At 39.6% G+C, this 26,160-nt stretch overlaps 1 protein-coding gene across 2 annotated transcripts; it reads right to left on the bottom strand.

Annotated features, from left to right (window-relative positions):
- Positions 1 to 207: 207 nt before the first annotated feature.
- WDR47 (WD repeat domain 47) lies at positions 208 to 25,634 on the bottom strand. Of its 2 annotated transcripts, none has more exons than XM_056497825.1 (15): positions 25,379 to 25,634; positions 19,589 to 19,755; positions 18,998 to 19,081; positions 18,339 to 18,423; positions 15,200 to 16,002; positions 12,581 to 12,701; positions 9,798 to 9,976; positions 9,438 to 9,695; positions 8,654 to 8,732; positions 7,286 to 7,443; positions 4,502 to 4,671; positions 3,600 to 3,770; positions 3,066 to 3,197; positions 2,260 to 2,478; positions 208 to 1,597 (listed from the first exon to the last, which is right to left on the bottom strand). In XM_056497825.1, the coding sequence occupies exons 2-15, from the start codon at positions 19,744 to 19,746 to the stop codon at positions 1,455 to 1,457; spliced, it is 2,760 nt and encodes a 919-aa protein (XP_056353800.1). In that variant the 5' UTR covers positions 19,747 to 19,755; positions 25,379 to 25,634; the 3' UTR covers positions 208 to 1,454. The 2 variants fall into 2 exon arrangements, with proteins under 2 accessions (XP_056353800.1, XP_056353801.1); XM_056497826.1 differs by having other exon boundaries at positions 8,654 to 8,729.
- Positions 25,635 to 26,160: the final 526 nt, after the last annotated feature.

Here is a 26,160-nt window from a genome sequence, read left to right as displayed (position 1 = left end):
ACCTAATAAAGAAAAAACAAACAAAATTTTCAGCTATACACCACTGTATTATTAATTACTGCACTGCAAACTTCAATACTTGGAAGCAGTATCAAAGCTCTTAAGGATTTCATAGTTGTGGCATACTTAAATCATAGGTAGAACTGCTGTATCATAGTTGGATTGAGGAATTATAAAGCAAGAATTAAAAATAACAGATGAAACAGGTGCAGGTGTTGGAGGTCTTTATTGAGATTATAGCACAGATACACTTCTATAGTTACCTTTCCACTTTTATACGATAGTTAAAAATGCTTGCTACAGTGCACATATAATTTAGTAACCAAGAGAATCCAAAACTTAACTGCAGCTCAAATAAATAAATAACCTAAAGTTTAAGGTTTAGATTTTAAAAAGTAAAAGGAACTGTACAATATGAAAATATAACAATACATAAACATTAGAATCTAAAGTTTTGTAGAAATAAAACTGCAATTTCCCATACATAAACAGTGCAAGAAATAAAATTCAGATAAGCTTCTGAACTGGGAATTTAAACAATTCTTAAATTATCATGCAGACAGCATTTTAAGCCATGCTGGTTTCTATTACAGCATTAATGGTATCCCTTTTACTTGAAAAATTGATAGCCATTAAGCTCACTGTGACAACTGCTGCCAATCCACTCTTTTCTACAGTACATTATACACAGAGGTATTCTGTTGCATTCAAAAAGTAAAATATTACATGTTTCTACTGAAAAAAGTCAATATTTTACTTTTCCCCCTCCAACATGTTAGCTGGTTCAAAACAATGTCATGTAGTAAAAACAGCAACATTTTTCCCAGGTTAGATGAAAAGAAAGAAAAACCCTCATTATATAATGGACCATAAGCAAGAAGTCGTTACTACCTAATCAACCTTTAAAGTTCAAATTTTTTTCTACTAAAAACGTTGAAACTGTGGAGATGTTATAAAGTTTGAGCTCTTGTTTAAAAGTGATGAATACAATAAACCTGAAAAAACAGTGGAAGTAGTTTTTCTTTTATGTGTGTGTAATTAGTTACATACAGAGTTGATTAAAGTGTTCCTCAACTTAAGTTTCTATACAAAATTCTCATTGAGGCAAAGAACAAGGAATGCAATTAATACCAAACTGTAAACACATCATTCATGTTACTCTGAGTGCACATCAACAACAGAAGAGTTCTCCTCATAAACTTTGGCAACAAGACTACAATAGGTCACAGCAGCATGAGTTCAACATGGAAGACTGGAAGCACTGCAAAAGAATATACTAAAAACACCAAGACCTCCTAGAAACCAGAAAAATCAGTGACAGGTGCCCCTCCTCTTGACAAGACACTCTCCTGCTCAACTGCTGCTCTCTCAAAGCTCATTATTATTACTTGTTTTGACAGTTCTGTAGTCTCAGGTCTCTGTGCTTTAGCTGCATAGTTGCCTTTGTTTGCGCTCTAACCATTGTAGGTCCAAAGGGTTACAGTTCTGTCTGCAGAAGATGACAAGAAGGAAAGATCTTGTGTGTGCCACCTGCACTGAATAACTTTGTCCTTGTGCTCCCCTACCACCATCAGAGGAAGTTGCTTCGTCAGGTCCCCTGTGGAGAGGAACACAAATCATTACTCATATGGATTTCATGGATCCACATCCCAGCCCTTGGGTGGTGGGTCTTTTTTATTCCATTTGCTTGCTTAAAGCTTCCATCTCTATTTCACCTTATGAAGCATACTTGATCCCCCTTTCTCTCTCTCTCACACACACAGAGCAAAACAAAAGGCCCCAGTGTTTCAGTTTTTTGATACTACTGGATACAGTACAACTATAAAAAGCAGCTCTCCACCATTTTTACACAAGGTGATTAAAATTTAACAGTTTGAGGAAATCAACTCAATTAGATATACCCAGTATCTTCCCTATTCTTAACTCACCCCAATAAAAATGAGGATTACTGTACTTTTTTAGAGATTTTTTTAAGGGTCAATTTTATGAATGCTGTCTGAAAGCAATGGCCATCTCATCAGGCAAGAGTGTTAATCAGTGGTTTTACTGTAATGAGACTCTCACCCCAAAACAAGATTCAGTTCACAGCCTACACTTTCATCACTACTACCAAAAAAACTACCCAACTTGCACCAGACACAATCACATACATACACATCCAACCTTCTTTCCCCTTTCCGAATAAAACCCAGTCCTTGAGCCAAGCTCTCAAAATGTTGCCACATTAGGCGCCCCAAGCAGGCAGCTGGCCTGTGTTACCTTGCAGGTCTGTCACCTTGATCTTCATGTCGTAGGAGCCGGTGAGCAGGTAGTGCGCGCCCGGCGAGAAGCGCACGGAGCGCACGTCGCTGCCGTGGGGGTGGTAGCTCTGCACCATGCGGCCCCCGCGGATGTCGTACAGCATGCAGCTCGAGTCCTCCTGGCCCGTGGCCAGCAGCCTGCCACTGGGATCCACTGCCACCGAGGCTACAGCACTCCCTGCAGGGCCACAGAAACACCACCAGCAGCATTAGATGCGCTTTTGCAAATAGCCAACTTTTTTTTTTTTTACCACAAGAACATGCATTGTAAAGAACACCAAAAGCTGGCCTCAAATTTAAAGCAAACATACCCAGCTTAGAATAAAAAGGCCTTTATTTTTCAGCACTACAAACTCATGCTGGAAGTCACACTCGAATCGTAGCAAGGACACTATTAAAGCTGCATGAGAAAGTATCTGTTCCATCACAGGAAAGAAAGTCACTCATGAGGAATACTGCAAAGAATTCACCCTGGCCCAGAAGTTTCAAAGACTTCAGTTAGGTTGCTGTATTTGAATGCACTTAAAAGTGTCTTATTTGAAAGTCATAAGGCAAAAGCACTACTCATCTTCTGAAAGGAAATATTACTTTAGGAACAGACAAACAAACCAACTCTACAGGTATAGATATCTTCACAGGTTCTTTCTTTAATCCAAGCCTCCCTTCTGTGCCACAACCTCCCCTTACATTCACTCTATACAACCTGGACATCTTCAAAGTTTATTTTCATGCCAGGATGATTAGAAGCATAATAGCAAATCTTGCCTGTTCCATGAAACGTTGTTCCCACAACACGAACACAGCTTGGCACTCTCAAATCCCAAAATCTTACAGTCTTGTCTTGTGATCCAGATGCAATCATCCAGCCACTCCATGTATAAAGTGCTAAAATATGTCCTGTGAACAAGAAAACTTCTTAATTTGATTAAGCATCATTAATCCAACACTGAAGTATTATTGCACGTACAGTTGGGATTATTTTTTGCATTTAGAGACTTAACAATCCCATGGAAAACCTGCATGTTGCATGATCCAATGCACCAGTGTATGGCAATACCCAGCTTTGTGTCTTCTCTGGAATGAAGTGTGCACTCTACTCTCTCCATTAAATTAACAGCAAATATATTCAAAAACAAACACTGCCCACCTCCCCTCAAAATACCTCAAGAGCAATTGGGAGAGGAAAAAAACAGTCTTGCTAAAAAGAAAAACACAATGACTTTAAACCAAACAACCCAACAACTTTATTAGAATATAATACAGACTTAGAAAGTGTGACAGAAGGCACACTGTACCCACCAGTGTGACCACTTAGGGCATGCAGGCCTTGTCCACGCTGACAATCTGTAGTGTAAATATTACAGTCCCCTGCTCCAGCACTTATTAAAATAGCACCACCACTTTCTGGGCCTTCCATAAAAGCAAGGTCTCTAATTGTCCCATCGTGCATGCTGAATTCCAAATCTGGTCCTAAAATAATTTAAAAATCACTATTTCAGTTACTACAGTTTAAATAAAATCTCTAAGAATCTTGGGTTTGAGTGTTGCTTGAGCTTCCTGCTTCCTAAAGCTTTGCAAAATGTACACAGATCATCACCACTGCAGCCAAGGTTTGTTATAGAGTACATTTATTTCTTTTTACAAACTCTAGTGAACTCAAAAGGTTTTCTTTGCCAGGAGGAGGAGATCATTGAGAGCACTGAACTACAAAGGACAAGGTAGCCTAAGTTCAAAACAGAAAAGATAAGAGCCACATTCAACATATTGATTAGGAGAGGTGGGCATGGAAGGTAGTATTTGCTGGAACAGAAACCTTTTCAAGATGAGTGAGAAGAGAGAACTAGGCAAGAGAAAAGAGTGGAGATAAATTTTTAGTGACAACCAAGCTCTAGAAGTAAATAAGAACATCTGGTTGTTTTACTGTATATGGGGAAGAATTTGCCAGGAGATAGAACAATACCAGAGTGCTGCAAAATGAAACCAAAACACAGAGACCCAACCCAAACAAAACCCTAAAGATAATTTTAAGCCTCTGAGTGGTTCTTTACTGAATAGAGACCACAGTGACAGTAAAAGGGAAAAGAGACTGAATTAAAATATTGGAATAAAAATAACAAAACATCAAAGTAAACTGAATGGTTTTGACAAATACTGGACAGTAACTGAAAATAAATTATTTCAACTAAATATACACACAGTACCTGTTGCATTGCAAGTTTCTGCATTAAAAGGCAGCACTTTCACATATTTATCATTAGAACCAGTAGCTAACAGCTGTCCACAGGGACTCCAGGCTACACAGTAGATTGATCCTTTATGATGCTTATTTCTCTTGAAGCGAACTACAGGTTGTTTAGGAGTATTATAAGCACTGGTAAGAGAAAAAAGAAAAACATCATATTTCCTTTTATTTCTAAGGGAAACAAAGTATTCTAAAATAAAGATACTATTTTTCTGTTATTTTGGTAACATGAAATTCATATGACTACTTGCACTGCAACATATACATGTGATCAAAGACAAAAGGATCTCATTTTCTCAATTTTTCCTCATCTTCCCATTCTGTGATGAACATGCAAAAAGAACTTACCTAGTCCCTTCATCTGTAAAGGTTGTTACAGATAACATATAGCAATTACCAGCTATAGAACAACAAAACATTATCTCCAGAGTCCAAAACAGATGTGAGTTATCTACATCCTTCATACATAAACAACTTAATTATTTAATTAACTATGTCCACTTTTGAATGTGCACGAGTTCAACTAAGCAACAGCAGGCCAAGCCTGTGCAAGAAAAACAGATCTACCACTCTATGTTAATGCAAGAATCCTGACAGCATCTAATTACACCATAGATTACTACTTGTAAAACCATATCAGCTTTACACACTGCTGAAATAAAAGCAACAGTCCCAGTAAATTACATTTCCTTGACTGCAATCAATTACCTTCCTACAATGTTCTTTTTCTGCTCTCACAGCAGGAAGAAATCAAGCACTTAGGATAAAGTATTGCAGTATCCATCTCCCTATCACTCCAGTAACATCAACAGAAGAAATTCAACAAACTAAATTGGTACTGGAAAAAATCATAAACCTTATTATAAATACTTGAACAGAAGAGGCAGAGAGAAAAGATGAAAGACAATCATCCAAGTCTACTGAAAAATTTTGGAGATGAATATTGGTTCAGTAACAAATACTAAAGTAAACCTACATGGCAGCTAATTTTAATTTGTTGCCAGAGAGGAAATCCATTACAGATGAGCCTAAATCAAGATCACTCAACACACTACAGAGCTTCCTAATTGGCCTAATGCCTCACCTCACACTCTGAGTTTGGATTCACCACATCTTAAGAGCTGAGGATCACTCATCTCAGGACATGGGAGCACCTACCCAGGTCAGAGACCACATGTGGCCAATCCACTGCATGGAAGCACTGTGATTATTTGAGCAATATTTGCAGAACATGCATCTGACAGTGTTTAATCTTAATGGTGTGCAAAAACCCCCACACTACTACTATACCTTTAGAGAAAGGAAAAAAACCAACTCCAAACCAACCTATTTTGAATAGTTCATCAGCTTGAAGGACAAGCAAAAACAGAAGTTTAATAGGTCCAACAGAGCTTCAAAGAACTGTACCTCTACACAACCACAGCCCTTTGAAAAGCACATAATTTTGAATGCATGTCTAGACTCATGTTGTTACAAGGATTAGAATATCTTTAAGATAATGTACTCTCTCTGCTGACTTGTAAATCCCATAATGAAGTATTTTAGGCAAAATGCAAGCACAGTTGAAATCAACAGTAAGTGGAAGAATGACAAGCTCAGAATTGAGGAAATCTCAGTATTGCTTTCAGGTCCAGATGCACTGTGTCTCTTGCACATCAGATCATGCGCTGCAAGTGCAAACTAAGGCTGCAGAGTTGCTCAGACCTTTTCCAACAAGCAGAATAAGCAGCTGTGCAGGAGCCAACATGTTTTGCACTGCTTACCAGTCAAGAGGCTGTTTGGGCTTCAAGCCCAGTATTAGGTAACAGAAATCAATTCCTTTTTGTGTTGTGACATACACATGGCTCATAAATATTTTGGAATTAAACTTCAAAGGCTACCTTACTGATGATATTTAAGGAGAAGAAGAAAAATCAGATTACTTTTTGAACACTTTGGAAGCTGGGACGTGAGTCCTAAGGTGGGAAAATGTCCCAGATAAAAACCACTGTGCACACTTGTGCACTCTATAAGATTGTGAAGTTTAGATGCTTGAACTTCTCCCCTCCTCCAAGAAAATAATGGAAGTGGAGCAGAATTAAGAAGATTGCTATTGATGTGGCAGTATTTATTTTCAAATATATTGTCCCTATCCTATTAAAAAAATGGGTGGAAAGAAAAGTGAAAATACAGCTGCACAGTAAACCACAAATGATGCCTTTCCTGTCAAGGAACCTAGAAAATAAAGTTTAGAGTAAAAACAGGTCAACATACACCCTCTGGCAAGTTTGCTGTGGAAGTCAAGAAGAATCAAGAACTTTCTCTACTATTAAGTCTGTCCTCCTGCCAGAAACTGAATCTTGTGAAGCCCAGCTTGTGCTGGCTTGGGAACTGACACATGCTTTCTCCTACTGTTGCAGCTGGAATATCAACACCACAGGCCAACCAGCAAACTCAAAAAAAGGTCCAGCTGCTTAGAAAAAAAAAACAAAACAAAAAAACAAAAAACAAAACACTTCTATAAGGAAAAGTGTGGTCTTGTGGCAATACATCTTGCAAATAATGAAGAGCAAAGAAGTAGCCCACAAATATACAAATACTTCAGTACATCACCTCATTTTTGTTTAAGAGTTCAGGATTCCAAGGAGAGCATTGCTGTATTTATGACAATAAAATAAAGATATTAAATATACAGGTTTTAATCGCTGCAGGAGAAAGAAGTGCTATTATAGAGAAAAATAAATTATTATATTAGCTTTCTTACCTTGGGTCAATTACTTCTGGATAGGCACAAACTCTCAAAGTTTTAGAGTTGGAACCAACAGCATATAAACTCCCACTAGGATGAAAGGCTACAGCTCTGACAGCTTGTGTGTCTTCTAGAGTATTAATGCAAATAAACTGCTTTTTTGATTTGTCATCCTGTGTAGAAGGAGAACAGTAAAATTAGGTTCTTCTGTGTAAAACTGGACATCTAAAAATAGGTTGACTGCTCTGTAGAATAACGTAAAGCTACTGTAGCCAAGTATTAACAAGTAGCAGCACAGCAGGCTAGATCACTCCAAGTAGAGTTTTGTAAACAATGTCTACTCCAAGTCCAAAAATGCCCTTGAAGCTCTTTTCTTCAACTGACTTTTACAGATAACGTTAATTAGTATTTCTCATTCTCCCTCCAGACTTCCACCTTTTCGTCTTCTAAACAGCCCACCTCAGATGGGCAATTCTACTGTTTATTTCTGTGTAAACATTTGATCTGTGTGAAACTTGCAAGAGGAACAAAGCTGCCTTTTTACTGAGAACAGCCCAAGTCAAACACAGTTTCTAAACCAAATATAATATTAAATGTAGATTCAGACTTCCACCCTGTACGTAACGCAGTTATCATTACATTATGCCAAGCTTTATTACATCATCGTCCTTGTGACTTCATGACCACCTTTCAAGCATTATGTGTTTTATTTATGCAGGAATTTTGGAATGTACCTATTGCAGTTATTTCCCTATTAACTATTTCCCTGTTTTTTCAGATCATACTGACTGGAGTCCAACACTCAAATTTCTCACCTGGAAAACACAAACTAATGGTCCTAAAAGACATCCCATCAGAATCTGTTGTACAAGGAGAACCTGAAAGAGCTGGTACTGTTTGGCCTTGAGATCAGAAGGGCTTTTCAGGGTGTGCGTGTGTACATCTCACCAGTGTATATAAATATGTGACTGGGGGAGTGAAGAAGATGGAGCACAACTCTTCTCAGTGGTACCCAGTCAAAGGACTGAAGGCAATGAACACCAAATAAAATAAAGTAAATACTACTTCAACTTTTTTGGTGCTCTAAAAACACTGTGAGGGTCAGACATGGGATGAGGTAGCCTGCAAAGACTGGGGAACATCCTTCACCCTTGGAGAGACTCAAAAAACAATTGGACCCAGCCCCAAGCATCCTGCTCTCACTGTCCCGCTTTTGAGCGGTAGATTTGGATTCAGAGTCCAGTGTTTCAATGGTTCTGTGACTGTAGACACTGCACCAACCAAAATTTATTCTAAATATCTCTTAACAGTAAGAGGATGCCACACTCAGGATTAAGTACTGTTTTGATAACACATGTGGTAAAAGACAAGAAGGAAACCCACCTCATCACCTCTTGTCCTAGATAAATTCCCTGAAGAGTCTTCTGACTGTGGCTGACTGACAGGATGTTCTGATGCGCTGCTTTGATTGGGTGAAGGGTTTAACATCACAAGACAAAACAACAAGAGCAGGGACAGATTTTTGGTAAGTGTTTTTCGGACTAAAGTTACAATTTCAGCCATTCTCAGAACTGACTAACTTGTGTAAAGTGTTATACATGTCTGAATCATTATCATTAAACTATTAGTTTTAAAAGGGACAGCCCTTTTTGCAGCAACTCCAAGTATTGAACAAATGAACTCAAGTTAAAAATATTTTTCATAACACATCTCTCTATAGATACAATATATACACACAGAGAGATGGAAGAATTACTATTTCTTTCAGGTCAGCACTACTATTAGTTAACAGAAGAAATTCAGTTCCCATTCTGTTCTGCTTCTCCCTTCATCTAGTTTGTATGTAATAAAAAACCTCTCAGAAACTTAGAATAACATAAAATGAACAAGAACTATACATATAAGATGGAATAAGAAGTACAAAATTAAAAACAAACAAAATGTAAGCCATAACAAATAACCACTATTCCTCATGCATGTTGTAGAAAAAAAAAGGACTTGATAATCCCCACATAAATATTTAGAAAACACTGATCATGAGCTAAATACCCCTATTCAATGAAAAAATTAATTTGATAGCTAAAGATAAATACAAACAGCTCTCCCACAGTGCTAGGAGAAGGATATTTCCAGTATTTCCAGTCCTGAATGCTGTTTAGTATCTTACCTCTGACTCCCCTGCACAGGTGACTCTTCAGGAAAGGGTATCTGATTAGCTGATCCACACTTGCGAGGAGTGCTAGTATTAAGACTTGGGCTATCAGTTGTTATCCTCTGGATACCATCTGAAGGTGCTGATGTGAAGTTACTTGCTGGATGAGTAGACACAATCCCTTTGCTCCCATTACATTGCTGGCTAAGTGTTTGCACATCATTTCCAAGACTGTCCATACCCATATTTAATTCTCCCAGTTTCTGGATGGATCTAATAACAAATGACAAGTTAAAAGAACCAAACCATCAAACCAAGTTGTTATGAGAACTTACAGAGAGATATGGGTGGGCAGAAGAATGAAACTCCCCCAACCTGTTAAGAAACTGTTCAGTAAGGTTCTGTTGCTGGTCAGCTCCATCTTCTTGATGAACTCCTCCTTCTAACAACATCTGCTGATACAACTGTCTCTGCTGCTCTTTCTGCTCTAAGTGCTGCTGGTAACGTAGTCTTTGTCTGTAGTATTCCTGAAACTGCTCTGTGGAATCACGAAGCTAAAAAGGAATGAGAATCATAGATGGAACTGAAGGAGTGAATTGTGGTATTCAACATAAATATTTACTTTATGGTTCAGTATTTTAACACTAGCATCAAAAAGCCAAGAGATTAATCTCTGAGGAGTGATGATTTCATTCTCCCTTAAAACCAGACATAATTTACATATTAAAAAGAGAAAGCACTGCCAGCCTACACTATTCACCGCTGAAGCATTCCTGCCATAATTCTGAAGAAGACTGCTCTTTCCTACAAAATTTCCAAAGTATTACTTAAGATCAAAACAAAAAAGTGACTGAAAGCTGAAAATAAAACCCAGAAAACTAAGTAATTCATACTTTTATTACAAATTTAGTATTTTCTGCCACGTTGACACCTCCCTGCCATCAGCCTGTAGACCCAGTTTACCTCTCCCAGCAGCAGTGGTCTATCCAAGTGTTACGTTTTACTTTTGAAACTGGTGCCCTGCTTTAACTTTAAAATTCCTTATTTTCTGGACCAAGACAACACTTCAACTTCCTTTCTCATAGTCTTTTCTTCTTTACATACTGTCTTTAGCTTCCCACACTGCCCAGGACTTGTTGCCTTCTGCATTCCCAAACCTGATTTTTCTTTCACTTTTCTGCTAGCAGCTGAGAACAAGATAAAAATGAACAGAAGATCAAAAACACTTGAGTCCAAGGCCAGATTATTCACACTGAAGTGCCCCATATTTTCTGAAGAAAAAAAACCAAACTGCATATTTACCTAACAGAAAAAACCAGAAAAATACTAATAGATAAAAAAATAGTAATAGTAAAAAAAACCTTGTGTGGATTTTTCATTAGCGTTCTGAAGTAACCACTTTGTAATCTATTATTTAAAGTTGTGTAAGGACATTATCATAACTTTGCACTCAGACAATTCATACACATTCTGTCTTTGTAACAGCTTTTGCATTTATTCTATTAACAATTATTAACAGTATTTACATTATGATTTTTTTGTTCTCTGACACAATTTTTTTAAAATTTATAATGGATTTCCTAGCATTGGTGCATTTGAAAAATATTTACCACCTTAGGTTTCTCATGGTGAATACCTGCAACTCAGAAACTCCAAAGTTACTGACAGAAGTGAAAAGCATTTATTTCCTGCACTTGAAATTCATGAACTATTCCCCCCTCCTTGGGTTATCATCCTAAACAACAAGTAGTTTCTTGTCTATACTTCTTTTCATGACTGATACTTGTTTGTTACAATTTTATTCAATCTTTTGATTTTTTTGTATTCTGTGCCACTATTTCTCAACAAACATGCAGACCTAAAATACATTGCCCAGAAGCTCTGTTCTATAAACTCTGGCTTCTAAATCAGCCTCTACAGGAACACATCAAAAAGACAGCTCTGAAAAGAAACTTAAATTAATTTCTTACTCCTACAGGTATATCTGTACACCACTATGATGTGGGAAACAAAACAAGATGAAATTGCACCAGGTACTATGTTCTTTTCTGCTTGTGTATAACAGCCTGGCCAACATCTTCACCACAACACCTCCTGTCCTCATTCTTTCCTACAAATTCTGGATCTGTTTAATTTTTTTTCCCCTCTTGAAGCCTGCTCTGTTTTATATTCTTCTAGCTAAGCTCTTCCTTCCCTTCCAACATGCATACAAAACACCACTGCAGCAGAGAAGCAACTCAAAGTCCTTGAGGGGAGGGAAGTCTTCAAATGTAGAGGACTTTGTTAATCTTACAGTAGACCCCAGTGCCTCACTCAAGTGTCCAGAGCCTACTAGAACACAGCCCTGTCAAAGCTAGGCTGGTTTCCAGTCTCAGATGTCAGTAGCCAAGACAAAGTTTACCGAAGAAAATCAAACCTGAATCTGCAAACAGAACAGACAGCACACTCAATGCTATTTTTTATTACCAAATTTAGAGACTAGTATTTAACTGTGGGAAAAGAATGGAATAGGTAACAATGGAATTGTTTCCTTCTAAGCTACTATTTCACTTATTTCATATTGCTATAAAGAAAAGAAAAAAAAAAAAAGGAAAAAAAAAAAGAAAAAAAAAAAATAAAAGAGAAAAGATAGTGTGGGCACAGGCCTTCAAAGATTAATCCAAAAAAGGTTATGCTATTGGATTCTGAATAGTAAAGATATATTTATGAGGGAATTGCCCAGTTGTAATCTCCCTGTGTTCTAGACAACAACTGATATAAGATGACCTATGAAATCTACACCAGAGGTTGCAAGTTACATGCTAGATTTCTCAGTAAAACATGAAGAGGATGCTTAAGCACTGTTTACCTAACATTGTTAGCTCATTTTTTATTTCCTTTTAAAGATATACACAGCAGCTTAGCTGGACTGCTGATGTGACAAGGCACCCTAATCAGCTGCATTACAGACTCAAATGATAGCAGAACTTTACACAATGGGGGGACAAAAAGTAGTAGTTCCTTTTACAAGATGCAATGCGGCATTTTTACTATAGTAAAAACTAGACTCAAAGCAACCCATTGTCATGCATGAAGTTCTCCACACAAAGGCAAATCATTATGAAGTGATCAGAACCCAGCTCAAAGGGCCTCATTATTTTTAAACAAACAAGCACTACCTCATTTTTCTCTTGTTTGGCTGATCCCTGACTCTGTGCTGCATTGAGTTCATTTTCTGGAGCTGAGCTCTGGCACGCGGTCTCGCTGCCGATGGGATGCTGGGGCTCCACAGGAGTATCACTTCTCGCAGCAACATGGAAAAGAAGAGATGCTTAACTGAGAAAAATTAAGAGTAGAAAATCAAGTGGAGAAAGATAACATTCTAGAGTACGATCTGGTAACACACATGCAAATTACTTAAGTCACGTCAAACTGAAAATACTGCATAGGAAAAAAAATGCCACTTGCAAAGTGTTAAACTAAAGAAAATAAAACTCCCTGACAAACAAGAAGCACAGCCAGTTTCCAAAAAGCCTTACTACCATAGCACACTCCAATTTCATTTTTTTTATCCCTACATTTAAATTCTACATCGTTTAACTAAGTTACTCAAAATCTTTCATTTCAAAGCAATTATGTGCACAAAATGGATCTGATATACTACCAGACTAAACTCTTCCCAAAGATCAGTCAAATTACCACTACCAAACTGTATTTAAACTAATATCCATGGATATATATGTTTAACAAATATAAACATATGTTTATCATCCATCTGCTTGAACATTCCTGAAAGTGCAAGGCAAAAAACTGTTTATATTGGTTTTTCTTTTCTTGTGTTATAAGTATTTCTGCATGACACTCTTTGCAAGATGTTTTGGCAATCTATCAGTAAATGTGCAGAATAGATTACTAACCATGGATGCCAATCTTCAACTTTGTCACCTTGAAGTCTTTTACTCAGTGATCTAGAGCAAAGGTTTTTTAGAAGCTATTTCAAACTTTCTGGGTACCTCTGCACAACAACAAAAGTAACTCAGCTGATTAGAAGACAATTGCTTAATGAACTCAATTCATAAAAGAAATAAAGTATTTATGTCATGTGCAGAAGGAAGCAAGTGCCAGATTTACATAAAGCTCAGCTTCCACCCTTGCAAAAACTGTCATTTAGGCTGGACACTTGACCTGAAGTTGGATTTCCTTTTGAAAATTGTAATGCCTTGTTGAAAACTAGGGGTCTGGCCCTGTAGCTCTAATCCTATAATTCTGAACCTCTAATCCTAACTTTGAAGAGTCATATTGTTAATGAAAAAACATGTTACAAACTATAAACTTCACATGAAAAGGCCTACATAAAGAACTGCAGCAATTAATCATCATCTTCAGCCCACACAATGATGTTATTTGTGCAGAAATAATCTAGTACTCCAATTTTGAAAAGGCAATCAAAAACCTCTCAAGAATCAGTTTTAACACTGGACCCTGATTCACTCACACAAGTGATAAGGTTTGATACAGATCAGTAAAACTAGAGGATTCACCATAAACTAGTATCTTCAAGAGGTATACACTTTATAAAAATGCAACATTGGGGATATTTCCATAGCACTTAAGCTATCCACAAAAGCTCCAGAAGAACTTATGAAGAGCCTGGTAAAACCCACGATTTTAATCAAACAAAACATCTCCTTTCAAGGAAAGTATTAAGATAAATATTAAAACATACATTACTTTAAGTATTTCCATTTTCACTGGTGAACTCACATCAGTCTGGGAGTGTTTGTTTCCTTTTTACTGAGTTTAACTACAGCTGCTCTTTACCATAACACAACATATGGAATATTGCTCCAAGGCAAAACTAATAGAGACACCAGCTGTGGCCTGGATTGATCACCACAGCCCCAAATGCTGTCTGCTGGCCACTGCACCCAAGTGCAGGGCTAGTTACCCATCTGGTCCTCTAAGAGCCAAAAAAGCTGGCAGCTGCTTTCTAGGGGAGTTTGACTATAACCATTAGAAAGGGACAGAACTGCTGATCAAAAGAAAGGCCAGGCAGAAACATGAGGATAAATCCTCAACTGATAAGTACCGTTTCTCCCAGTTACCAGGACATTTCTCTTAAAAGTCAATTTTACAGTCTACACTTCATTAAAGAACTTATTAATAGCATAACCCAACTATATCAAAGTCTGATACAAAAATCATAATACCTTCAGCTGCTTTACTCATCTTTGGTTTCAAAGATAGGAAGTAAATATTTCAGCTGAGATACTATTGTAACAATTTAAGTGATACAGGAATGCTACAACAATGACATATTGTCATTTCCACCGACTGGGATATGGAAATTGTTCAAGGATACTTAAGTAATTAATTTACAGTGTTAGGACCAAAACTATTTATCAAGACTTGAGGACAGAATGCAATGAGAAAGAAGGTGGGAGTTACAGCTATTTCACTGTGTCCATTTATTTATTTGGAATGGAAGAACACTAGTACTGAACACAAACCCTAGCTAGACCATATTACATACTCGGAGCATATTTGTGCTCTGTGCTAGGAAACTTTAAGAAGGCCCAAAATTAATCCATGAGACTGAAACCAAATATGAAAATCTACTTAGATCATAAAAGCATAAGGAAGAAAACAGCCTCTATATAGAGTTTTCATTACAACAGAATTTAAACAACCAAATTATGTTTCAGTGTTACAATTATGTTCAGAGTTACAGTGCAGGTAAGAACACAGAAAAAGTGCAACATAAGCTATAGCAAAAACGGAGCTCTAGCTGCACTTACCGCTCCGGTGACTCTTCAAAAATGCTGTGACATTCAGTATTCTCAAGCATGAGACTCCTGCTGAGATTCTGGACTCCAGGGTAATGGAAATTAGCGAAGGAGTGTGACATGGGTGAAGTTTTGGTCCCGAGGTCTGTGACCCGCTTGTCGTGGTTTGTCAATCCACACGAGAGCCCGTCCAAGGCAGGGTTTAAGGAGCGGGTCATGTAAGCGTCCGCTGACTGCGGCCGTCGCATTGGGGATGATGGATAAGGAGAAAGTTTGCTGATAAGAGGTGTCAGAAGATCAGCATAGGCAGCTTTTGTAGGCTTGAGGAGTTTATCAACATGAATATTAAGCATCTTTTGTTCAAAAGCACAAGAAAACACAGTAGCTGGCAGATTCTGCAGCCACGATAACAAGCTAAGGTCCAAGTCATCACAGCCATTACCACACAAGAGATCAATGCCCAGCAATACTTCACTTTCTGTGATTTCTTCTCCCGTAGCTTTACTCTGACAGAACTCCACACAACATTCGTAAAGCAATCCCTTCATCACAAGCTGAAACAAGCGATTGTTACTTGCTTTGAAGCCAGCCTCACTCAGTTTCCTGTCTGCTGGAATGAACTCTGCCACCATGACACAGGCTTCTTCAAAGCAGTGCACCCGAGCAGTGCTGGGGTTCCAGTCCTTGAACTCGGCGTGGTTGGTGAGGCGAGGCAGTGTCAGCAGCAAGCACAGCTTACTGTAGTCTTCCTTAGAGGGACAGTATTCCTCCAGTGCGTGCAGGCACTGCACAGCCTCTCGCATGGTAAATTCCAGCTGAGAAACAGTAACAGCAACACAGCAATCTTGTCTTAGGTTGCAATACAGAATGTGACCAAAAGTATGTATTCTACCACCATCTGCTGAAACCAGGTGGGGGAGTGATCCTTATCTCCATGGGAGATATTCTCTGCTAATGGGCCATCTGTTAAACCAGTGGGGCAGTCATCTTTGTCTTTTCCACAACCCACCCCTCCACCAGGAGGATATCATCTGTTAATGGGCCATTGAGTCCCACCATATGACTGATAAAATTACATCATCCCATTGGGAGATGCTCCACCCAGGGGCACAAGACAATCCTTTCCTACCTAGATAAAAACTGAGATTTGGAACATCAGGGCAGCCTTTTCTCTACTTGATTCCAGAGGAAAACTGGATCTTTCCACATCATCCCTGGACCTTCAGAAGAAAACTGCACTCTTGTGTGCTTCAACTGAACCACATCTGTCAATGCAGGGGGACTGCAGCCACCATTTAACGGGACTGCTACCAACACCCTGACTGACAGGGTGTCAGGTGTCAGGTATTCTGACTCTCTCAGTGTTTTGGGTTTGTTCTCTATAATACTGTATTACTATTTTAATTTTCCTAGTAAAGAACTGCTATTCCTATTTTCCATATATTTGCCTGAGAGCCCCTTAATTTCAAAATTATAATAATTTGGAGCGAGGGGGTTTACAGTCTCCATTTCAAAGAGAGGTTCCTGCCTTTCTTAGCAGACACAACAAATCTGCACTGCATGTCCTTCCACAAGGAAACGCCTGAAGAACAGGCAGCCACAGAATTTGTCTGCTATCATTCATTTATTACTATTACTACTTATATGTTAATGAAAAAGCATATAGAGTCTGAAATTGCTGATCCAAGTGTAGTTACGAAAAAGACATATTCCTAGATGCTTTGACTTCCTAGAAACCCCCATCCAGTCCCATTTTTTACAGATTTATGGAATGTTCTCATGTCACTGCAGGTTTGATGGGCTTAAAATTTTAAATCTGTGACTAAGCAGCTCCAATTCTACTGTAGCACAAAAGGTTACTTCCATTCTCAAAGCCAGCTGACTTATTTTCCCCTTTATTTCTATAACCTATGCCAGTAGCTTTCAATAAAAGCCTTGTAAATTGCTCTAGCTTCCAGTGATTAGCAGTTTTTATACTGAGATTTTCTGTTCTTCAATCAAAAATGTTTAAAAAGTTCAAAGAGTTCTCAGAAGATATGACCTCAAAATGAATAGAGGGCTTTATTACAAAGCCTGTTGACAGCTAAGAGCCAAAACCATGTTAAATACTCAAAACCTGACATTTTCAGTTACACAGATTAAAAAACCAGTAAAAATCCTCACTTACCCATGTTACCTAGACACTTCAATACAGCAGCCTTTGACCCACAATATGCCAACACATTTGTTACATTTACAACAAAATAAAGAATATTAATCTGATTTTTCCCCTCTACTGCTATCCTAGTAACAGTATACCAATTGAGGGATCTAAGGACTAGTACTCCTCTCATTTATGACTAGAAATTTGGACTTATTTTAACTTGCTCTACTCTGTCAATAAAAAAACCTGAAGTACAATGTAAGTGTAATGGGACACAGAATTAAAATCAATTCAGTCTGGAAAACAAAATCACTTGTCTTAGAACTACTGTCATTCTTCATTTTTAATTTCACAACATTTTTGTCTCAGAAATTTGGTATTATTGTATTGTAAACATTAATAAAAACTAACTAATTTCACAATCTGCACAACTTCTATGCCAGTCTGAGTTAATGTCTCTTTCCGTATCAAAAACTGAAGTAAAAAACTTCTGCTGTTTGCATATTTAACTCAAAGAGTCCTTTGTGAACACATCTGCTCCCTCAAAAAACCAATTCTGACCTTTCTCTACAAAACCAACAGAAATTAAGCACAGAATTCATTCAAACTTTCATCTGGCCCTAATTAGCACAATAAATTTGTGTGATCCTGTGGCCTGCTTTAGAATACTTCTGGGGAAAAAAAAAGTAATTAAAAAAAGAAGAGCCCTGTACTTTAGCACAGTGGCCTAAAGTAAATCTCAGGGTCAGGACCACAGACACAGCACATGGTCACTGATCTATCTGCTAAGTTTCAATCAACCCTTTCATGTTCAACTGTATTTGAGACGAGAGACCCACAGTCACTTCCCAAGAATACTGATTACTTTATCCAGTGTTTATGAAACCATTTGGTAATAGCTAAAATTTGTGTATTTAAAGCTGGGAGCTTCTGCTCTGCCTTAAATCAGACTAATCTCAGAAGATTTTCTGACAACAAAAAAATTCCCAAACCAGAGGCAATTCTTACATGCTGAGGCTCATCTTCTGCTGACATGGCATTGTTCACACATAAGGCTTCCAAGAACTTCTGCTTCATAATAATGTAACGAAACCTGCAGGTGAGAAGAGAAATACTATACACCTTGCTCCAGCAGTTAAATAATACTCTAGAGACAAGCAGGCTTGTCTCATCAAATTACATCAAATTTCTGAGTTAGGCATAGCTATTGTCATAACAAAGAACTTTGATATGAACTTTAACAAATTGGTAACCACAACATATTTTTTTTAAACAGGAAATATTTTTTTCATAATTGCTTTCAGAAATATTCTACTACAAATATCAGAAGGCTAATTAAAAAAAAAAAAAAAAAGAAAAAAAAAAAAACAAGTACAGCAATCATATTTCTTGAATAGAAGCATGACAGAGCATCTATTAAAAGGTTGTACAACATGCATCATAGTCCCAAAGTGTATACAACCACTCATTACAGATTGTGTGCACATATTTTAAGTGCAAGTTTAAACACACATGCACACACTACAGGGACAGCACACAGGCAAGAAAAAAACCACCAAAAACTAAAGTGAAAAACTCATAACCACTGTTTTTATAGACAATATGGAGAAATCCAGGTATTTTCCAGAACTCAAAAAAACTGAACTCTGAAATATATTCTATTTTACCTTTTCTTGTCGAATTTTTCCATACATTCAAGAGGCTGAATAAACTGAAGAACCTCATCCCACTGGCCATCAAGAATCAATTGCCTAGTAAAAGAAAGGATCATTCCTTGAATGTCACTGGACAAGAACATTCCTTTTCTAAATAAGCAGCTCATTTAAATACAAAACACTAATTTAAATACACAACAGGTCATCAATTTGCTTTGAAAAGTCATTGTTTTACACAGGTGCCAAGATGACTGTTGAATAAGACTAACAGTAACAGCAAAATCCAAGTCTGCTCCTGATATTTTGAAAAAATAACTGCATACTAGAAGAATAAATTTTAAGTAGTTTTAAAGGCACATCAAAAAAGCACAAAAGCAAACAAAAAATCTGTGCCAATGCATGCTACTGCTGCCTGGTCAGTAACTCTAGAGCTGGAACACACTGCAGGGCTGGGCCACAGAATGGGACCATGACAAAGATGAAGAGGGTGAGGGTACAAGTTAAGATCTCCTGTTTAGTGGCATGGGGCTGGTGAGTGAATCACAGTTCAACACCTGAGTTTTCATAAATATGGTATTTAAGCAGCAGGAAAAGAAGTCCTACCTTAGGAAGAGCATGTCATCTGAAAACAAGCCATTAATGACCCCACTTTCTTTCTCAAGTGCCAGCATGCTGATGTGAAGCTTCCTTGAGTTCAGAAAATCTAGTATTAGCTTAATTATTTCAGCTTCTTTAACGTTCACTGTTTCTTCAGCCGTCATGATGGCAGCCTAAAAGGAAAGAAAGAATTTTAGCTCTGATCAATATCTTATTTTCTGCTTGGTTAGCAAATGTTGGCTACCAACAAAAATAAAAATGAAGATTTAGAAGACAGAACATAGTAGCATTAAAAAAATTAAACAAGATTAAGTAATTGATTTTGAGGTTGACTATGAAGCCATAATTAAGATCTACCGAAACACCTGCAACTTTTCCATTTCTGTCCTATGCATAAATAGGGACCCAGATAAAAAAACCTACCATGAAATCAATCCTCTAGCACTGTGAAAATATTGTGCTTACTAAGTCTGCAATATGTAAAATTTCTTCTCTGAAATGCAAACAGTGAAGCTCAAAGAGCATAAGAGTCGCTTACTATGTCATCATCTAGAGCTCTCACATATGAACTTAAATATTTCTAGCATATATAAAAAGCACAGCACACTAAAAATGCCATCTCAACTTAACTTTGAAGTAGCATATGACAGCTAAGCCAGAGGTTTCCATTCTTCCTTCCTAAGGATGACTATTTCTGTCTATTCCCCTCATGAAGGATCTAAAGCTGGCAGCCCAAAGTGGCCTTAGACAGTGTCTGCTGGCTGCCAGACACACCTGCCTCCAGCTGTGTCCTGGCCCTTCCTGAGCCCTCCTCACTTCTGTCACTGCAGGAGCTTTTCCACCAGCTCATGTAGCTGGCTCAGTGTTGAATGTGCTGTCCAGCCAGCCACAGAAAGTGGGCAGATGAAAGGGACCAGCAGCTGCTTGTTTAAAGCTCCCACAGGTAAGGTCCAAGCACCTTTGCAACACAATTCCTCCAAGGGTATGAGAATTGCAGCATGTACTCATCTTAAGAAAGCTATATTAAATTCTTCTTTTGGCTAAGTCTTGCGTGATTCCCATAAGTATGACTTAAAGTAGAAGCTGTTGAACTTCCTTTGTCAAATGGTAAAAAGACTTTACAAGTAACTCCTAAACTGATCTGCTGAAAAGAACTGGGGATGAGGGGAGATGCCCACTAACATAGTAAAATACCACAGTATTGCCTTATCAGGAGCCCTAAAAAACCAAACCAAATCCCCCCCACACCTAGCAGCACTCCTGTAGCTCCAAGAACATGATTTAACACAAGGAAAGTTTCAGTTTAATCCCATATTACTACTGCAAAAAGGGGCAGTGCCTGTTCTCAGCTCTGCACTCATCCCAGCCCCACAGCTGGGCTGTGTGCTGAACCTGCCCCTGCTCCGAGCCAGCTGCAACTCCAGCACTCACTGCACACACACACACGCACTAATGCTGACACAAGGAACTACAAGAGCTTTGCTCTCTGGCTCTAGCAAAGTCTTGAACTGACTTTAAACCTGACTTCAGTGCACTCTCACAGTGACTTTAAGACCAGAGAAGAAACCAAGGAGGAACCCCCAGGGGAGGTAACAGCCCCAGGAGGAAGGAGAGACACCGGAGGACAGTGATGTGAGAAATGAATAAAGCGGAGGAGGAAGATGACTACACAGAGCAGGACAACCACAGCAACAGGTCATAGTTCCCAGTGTCTCTCCATCATAATTCAAAAGGGGACATGAAAGTTGTTCTTGATTCCCTTGTGAAATCATTCATTCACTTATGGAGATCCAACAACTGAAAAACAACCAGCTGTGGGCAACCTATCTTCCAAGACAACTTGAAAACATGATGCAGCCTTCATGTATCTCATCCTTGGAAAAGTGGAGTTAATAAACTATCTACCTCCCACTAGGGAAACATGCACAGAATCTGAGTAAATTTGAATACACCAAATAAAACAGAGTATTAACAAGAAATGATTTATTTACCAGAGAGGAAAGGAAGAGAATTATCCCATGAAACCCTCATTGATCACCATAAACCAATGCTAGTGAACTTGAAGGGATACAAAACCTTATGCCTTAATAACATGGTTTTTTGCACTACTGTCTAAACCCCCAAATTCTCCATCTTCCTCACAACTGTATGCCAATTTTTTTCCACCTAAGTTTTTGCTAGAACATTTGACTAGCAAAGCATTTGATTATAGAAGCACAATTTATTTTGGAACAACAGAGACCTAGTTGTGCCAGAAGAAATGGCCTAACTTCTTAAAATGGCTGTGTCTAATTCTCATTTTAGTCACAGAAGACTCCAAACACCAAGTATTTTGATGGGTTTCATGAAAGACAAGCCCAGAGACCATAAGCACATTCCCAGGTAGTAAAGCTAAAAGGAAAAATTAAACTCTGGCTTGCAGAAAACTTTGCTGCAAGAAAGAAAAATACACACAACCACAAATCGAAATCCAGAACTTGTAGAAAGATTATTTTTCCTTATGTTTTAGTCCTGTTTCAACTTCCCCTTTTGGCAACTGGATATGAATTTTGATCCCAGACAAAAAATCCAACCCTACCCTTACATGCTGAAGGGGAAAAAAAAAAAAAAACAAACAAACAAAAAAAACAAAAACCCCAATACAAATTTAACCAGCAGTTTAGTATTAATATCTTATTTCACAACCTCATCTAAAACATTTGCACTTCTCTTTTATTATACTTCGTGACACTGCTGGTTTTTATACAAACTAATTAACCCTCTTGTCAAAAGAAAGTAGGGCTTAAGCAAAAGTATACAGAGATTCCCCATCAGAAAATAAAATCAGATTAAGAATTCCTTTGAAGAGAGAACATCAAGTCCAGCTTTCTTTTCAACAGGCTCTACTGGACACAAGTGTAAACAGGAAGCCACCCTACATAGCTTCAAAGCTTGTCTTATTTATTTATATATTACACTGATGACAAAATGAGCATATTATTCAGTACTTTGACTCAGAGTACCTCTACATTATGTAAAATCCAGCATCTGAGAGCTGTCTTTCATATTCCACTGTAGTTTTTTTTAAAATAAGAGGTTTGTCCTGCACATAAATCCTCTGACAATTTGAACACTTAACTTCATTTACTTAATTTTCATAAATCAGGGTAAAGAATGGTTGCACCTTTCATATTTTATAGGAGTAGTAACAGAACTTTTGGGGTACAGTAATGAAAAGAGTGTTACAACATCCAGACTTAGTTTGGATAGTGAATTTCCGAAAAAGAGCTGAAGTATACTGATAAGCTCATCCATTAACAGTATTATGATAATAATCAGTGCATTCCCTATCAGTGCAACACAAAAAGCTAGAAAAGAACAGTAAACCCACCAGAGAAGATTTTCATGTAATTGATGGTTTTTAGTCTGATGAGCTCAGACCTCTCTTATAAACATTATGCTGTCAAAATAATAAGCAGCAATTTTAGCATGAAATTATAAACATACACAGGGTTACACATCACCCTCTATGAAATCTATGAGGTTTTCTGACACTCACTGGTATGTCAGTACATGTATAAATAAAAATAATAATAATTAAAAACCAAAGGACAGCAGGGAAACTCAAGATTAGAGCTCAAGCTGCATCTTTGGTCCATCACACTGTATTGCTTCCTGCCAGCACATATGGCACATAACGTCACAATCTGATCAGCTCAAGCTCTAATACTCAAGAATGATTGAAGCACAGCATTAGCCTGAGGTATAAATGAAAGCAAATAAGAATTAAGGCTTAATATTTCAGGTGCCTTGTATTAAGCACATTTCTGATACAACCTTTTTATCTTGCCCAGTCTTTTCAGAATGGCACTTCTCCACATCTTCTTTCCATCTCCTGTCTGCTTCCTCTTATCTTCTACTAGTTCTGTATTTAAATTTATTTTATTACATCAGAAAAACCAAAAAACTTATTGCCACAAATCTCACACATCCTTCCCTCTAACTTGGATGGACAAGATACTGTTTAAACAAGCTCTTTGGAACATAATACCTAATGCTAAATCTTCCAGAAAGTGGAGAATCCTTCTTACTCATGTTCTAAGAACATGCCAACAGCAAGAATCCTCTCATGGTGTTAAAAGCATAAAAAAAAACCCTCTTAAAATATTTATAGTCTCTTATGCATATACTATTTTAGGAAAATGTTTATAAACTAGAATCATCTAAAGATAGGTATCTTAAAGAGAGACTGTTTATTGCTTTTTTTGAAGAAATTTAAAATGCATATGCATTCACATGATAAAAATTAAAAGTAAAATTTAATATTAAAAAAACCTGTGAAATTCTACAGTAAGCATCATTTATATGTTATTTATCAACTGAAACAAATCACTTGCTGATGCATAGAATATACATTTGAAAAACCAGGCATCAAACAGGAATATAAAGTCTCTAACTAATCTGAAATACAAGAAACGAAATAATACAGTTCAAATCTTAAGTGTCATGCTGTGAGAGCAGTGACACATTTAAAGGGACGCTCAATGCCAAATTAGGAGCCTTGGTTCACTGACAGCTGCGATGCAGACCCAGCAACCTCAGCATCCTGGTGAGCTGTCACAGAAAACCTCAGTGTGAGAAAGTCATACATATTTAAAAACCTGGCTATTTTGCATTAAGCTATTTCACCTTTTGTCCACCCCATAGTCACTTACATTTGACTCTTGTGCCTTCCCAGAGGCCACTCCAGACTTCTGGCTACACAGAGCCCACAGCCCACACTCAGTCCCCAGTGGTTGCATTTCTGAAGTGCCCTCAATCATCTTCCAGGTATTCTACATCAAATTAATTTATATAAAAAAAAAACAAAAAAACAAAAAAACAAAAAAACAAAAGAAAAAAGGCCAAAATTTTTATCACAACTGATTCCCACAGCAGTTAGTGAAGCTTGCTGACACCCGTTTCAGCCTAAGAAACCACACAATTCATTATCTCAAATGAAATGCACTGAGCATACTAAGGCCTGAAGAGAAAACCTTCACTAAACTTTGCATAGCTGAACTCTGAGACCCTTTCTACTCCAATATACGGCAAATCGGTGTCCTCTTACACACCAGCCTTTCCTGCCTGACACAGATTTTTCACTGGCTCGCCATCCAGTAATCCATTTTGTTCCCCTGCTTAGATCAGCTGTTGCTCCCGGTAATCCCTGTCTCACCACGCCTGGGAGGTGACCGCAGAGCTCAGTATTCACCAGCCCCTGTTACAACACGCACACGCCTTGCCCAGCGCATTCCGCACCGCGAATGACAAAAAGGTGACATTAAATTATGCAATACTTCACATCACAGTGAAAATATCAGGCAGAAAAATAGGAAAAGTCAAACAACTTCCAAAGACTAGATATTAACGCATTCTGACTGCAATACCCCGCGCTGTTCCAGTATGTTTTTCCTCTCCACGCGCGACTCCATACGGCATCCAGCTCCGCCGGGTTTACAGCAGGTTAACTGCGCCGCGCATTGGGGCAGCATTTGGGGAACGTGAGCTCAGCACCGGCGGCGGGCAGGGCCGCACGGCCCCGGCACAGCGCCCGCCGACCGGCCCCGGGCACCGAACGCGGCCCCGACCGGGCCACAACAAAGGGGCGGCGGCGCTCGGGCGTCTCCGGCAGCCGGGGCGATGCGCCCCCCGCGGGAAGCCACGGACGGGCCCCGGGGCCGGCGAGGACGCCGGGCAGCGCCCACCTGGCGCCGCAGCGGCCGCAGCCCCCGCCCGCAGCCCCGCCGGCCCCCGCCCGCAGCCCCGCCCGCTCACCTGCGGGGCCCCGCGGCCCGTGCGCGCCGGCACCGGCGGGGCGGCAGCGGAAGATGGCGGCGGGCCCGGCGGTGCGGCGGGCGGGCCCGGCCCGGTTCCGCGCTCTGTCTGCTGTCGCTGAGCGCTCCGCTCGCCGCCCGCCCGCACCGCTGCCCGCCCGGCGGCGCCTCAGGGCCCTCCCGGCGCCGCTGCCCAAGTGGAAAGCGAAAGGGGCGGGTCGGAGCCGCCCCGCCGCGGGGGCGGGAGGCACAGAGGGAGGGACAGATGGCGGCGGCGGCCGCGCTGGGCGGGGCCGCTTTGTTCGCGGCGGGGCGAGCCCGCCCGGCGGGCAGGGCCGCGCCCCGCGCTGAGGGAACGCGGGGCGGAGCCGGGCGGGGCATTCCGCACTTGCCGGGCGGCAGCTGCAGCCCCGCCCGTCCCTCGGTGCTCCTGCCGGCGGGAGCGCTCCCCCAGCGCCCAGTGTCACCTCACAAAGGGCGGCCAGGCCGCGTTCCCGGCGCTGCCCAAGCCCTCCGAACCCCGCGGCGCTCCCGGCACACGAGCAGGGCAGGAGCGGCGCTGCCCGCCCGCCGCCCGGCTTTGGGCTCCTGCAGCGCGGGCCTCAGGCTCCTTGGCAGCACCTTTCGGGGTTGCAGGAGGTGCTGCCGCCTTTCAGGCCACCGGAGATTATTTTAGGGTGCTCGTGCTGTCATCTGCTTCTTAAGGCTGTTGAGCGAAGCACGCATTCTTCATAGAAATCTTACGTATGCATGCGTGATAGCTGATGTATTCATGTATAATTT

This window comes from Oenanthe melanoleuca, chromosome 8 (assembly GCF_029582105.1).
Source record: "Oenanthe melanoleuca isolate GR-GAL-2019-014 chromosome 8, OMel1.0, whole genome shotgun sequence".
NCBI lineage: Eukaryota > Metazoa > Chordata > Aves > Passeriformes > Muscicapidae > Oenanthe > Oenanthe melanoleuca.
The sequence above is the reverse complement of the archived record's forward strand: the minus strand, read 5'-3'. Positions and strand labels throughout refer to the sequence as shown.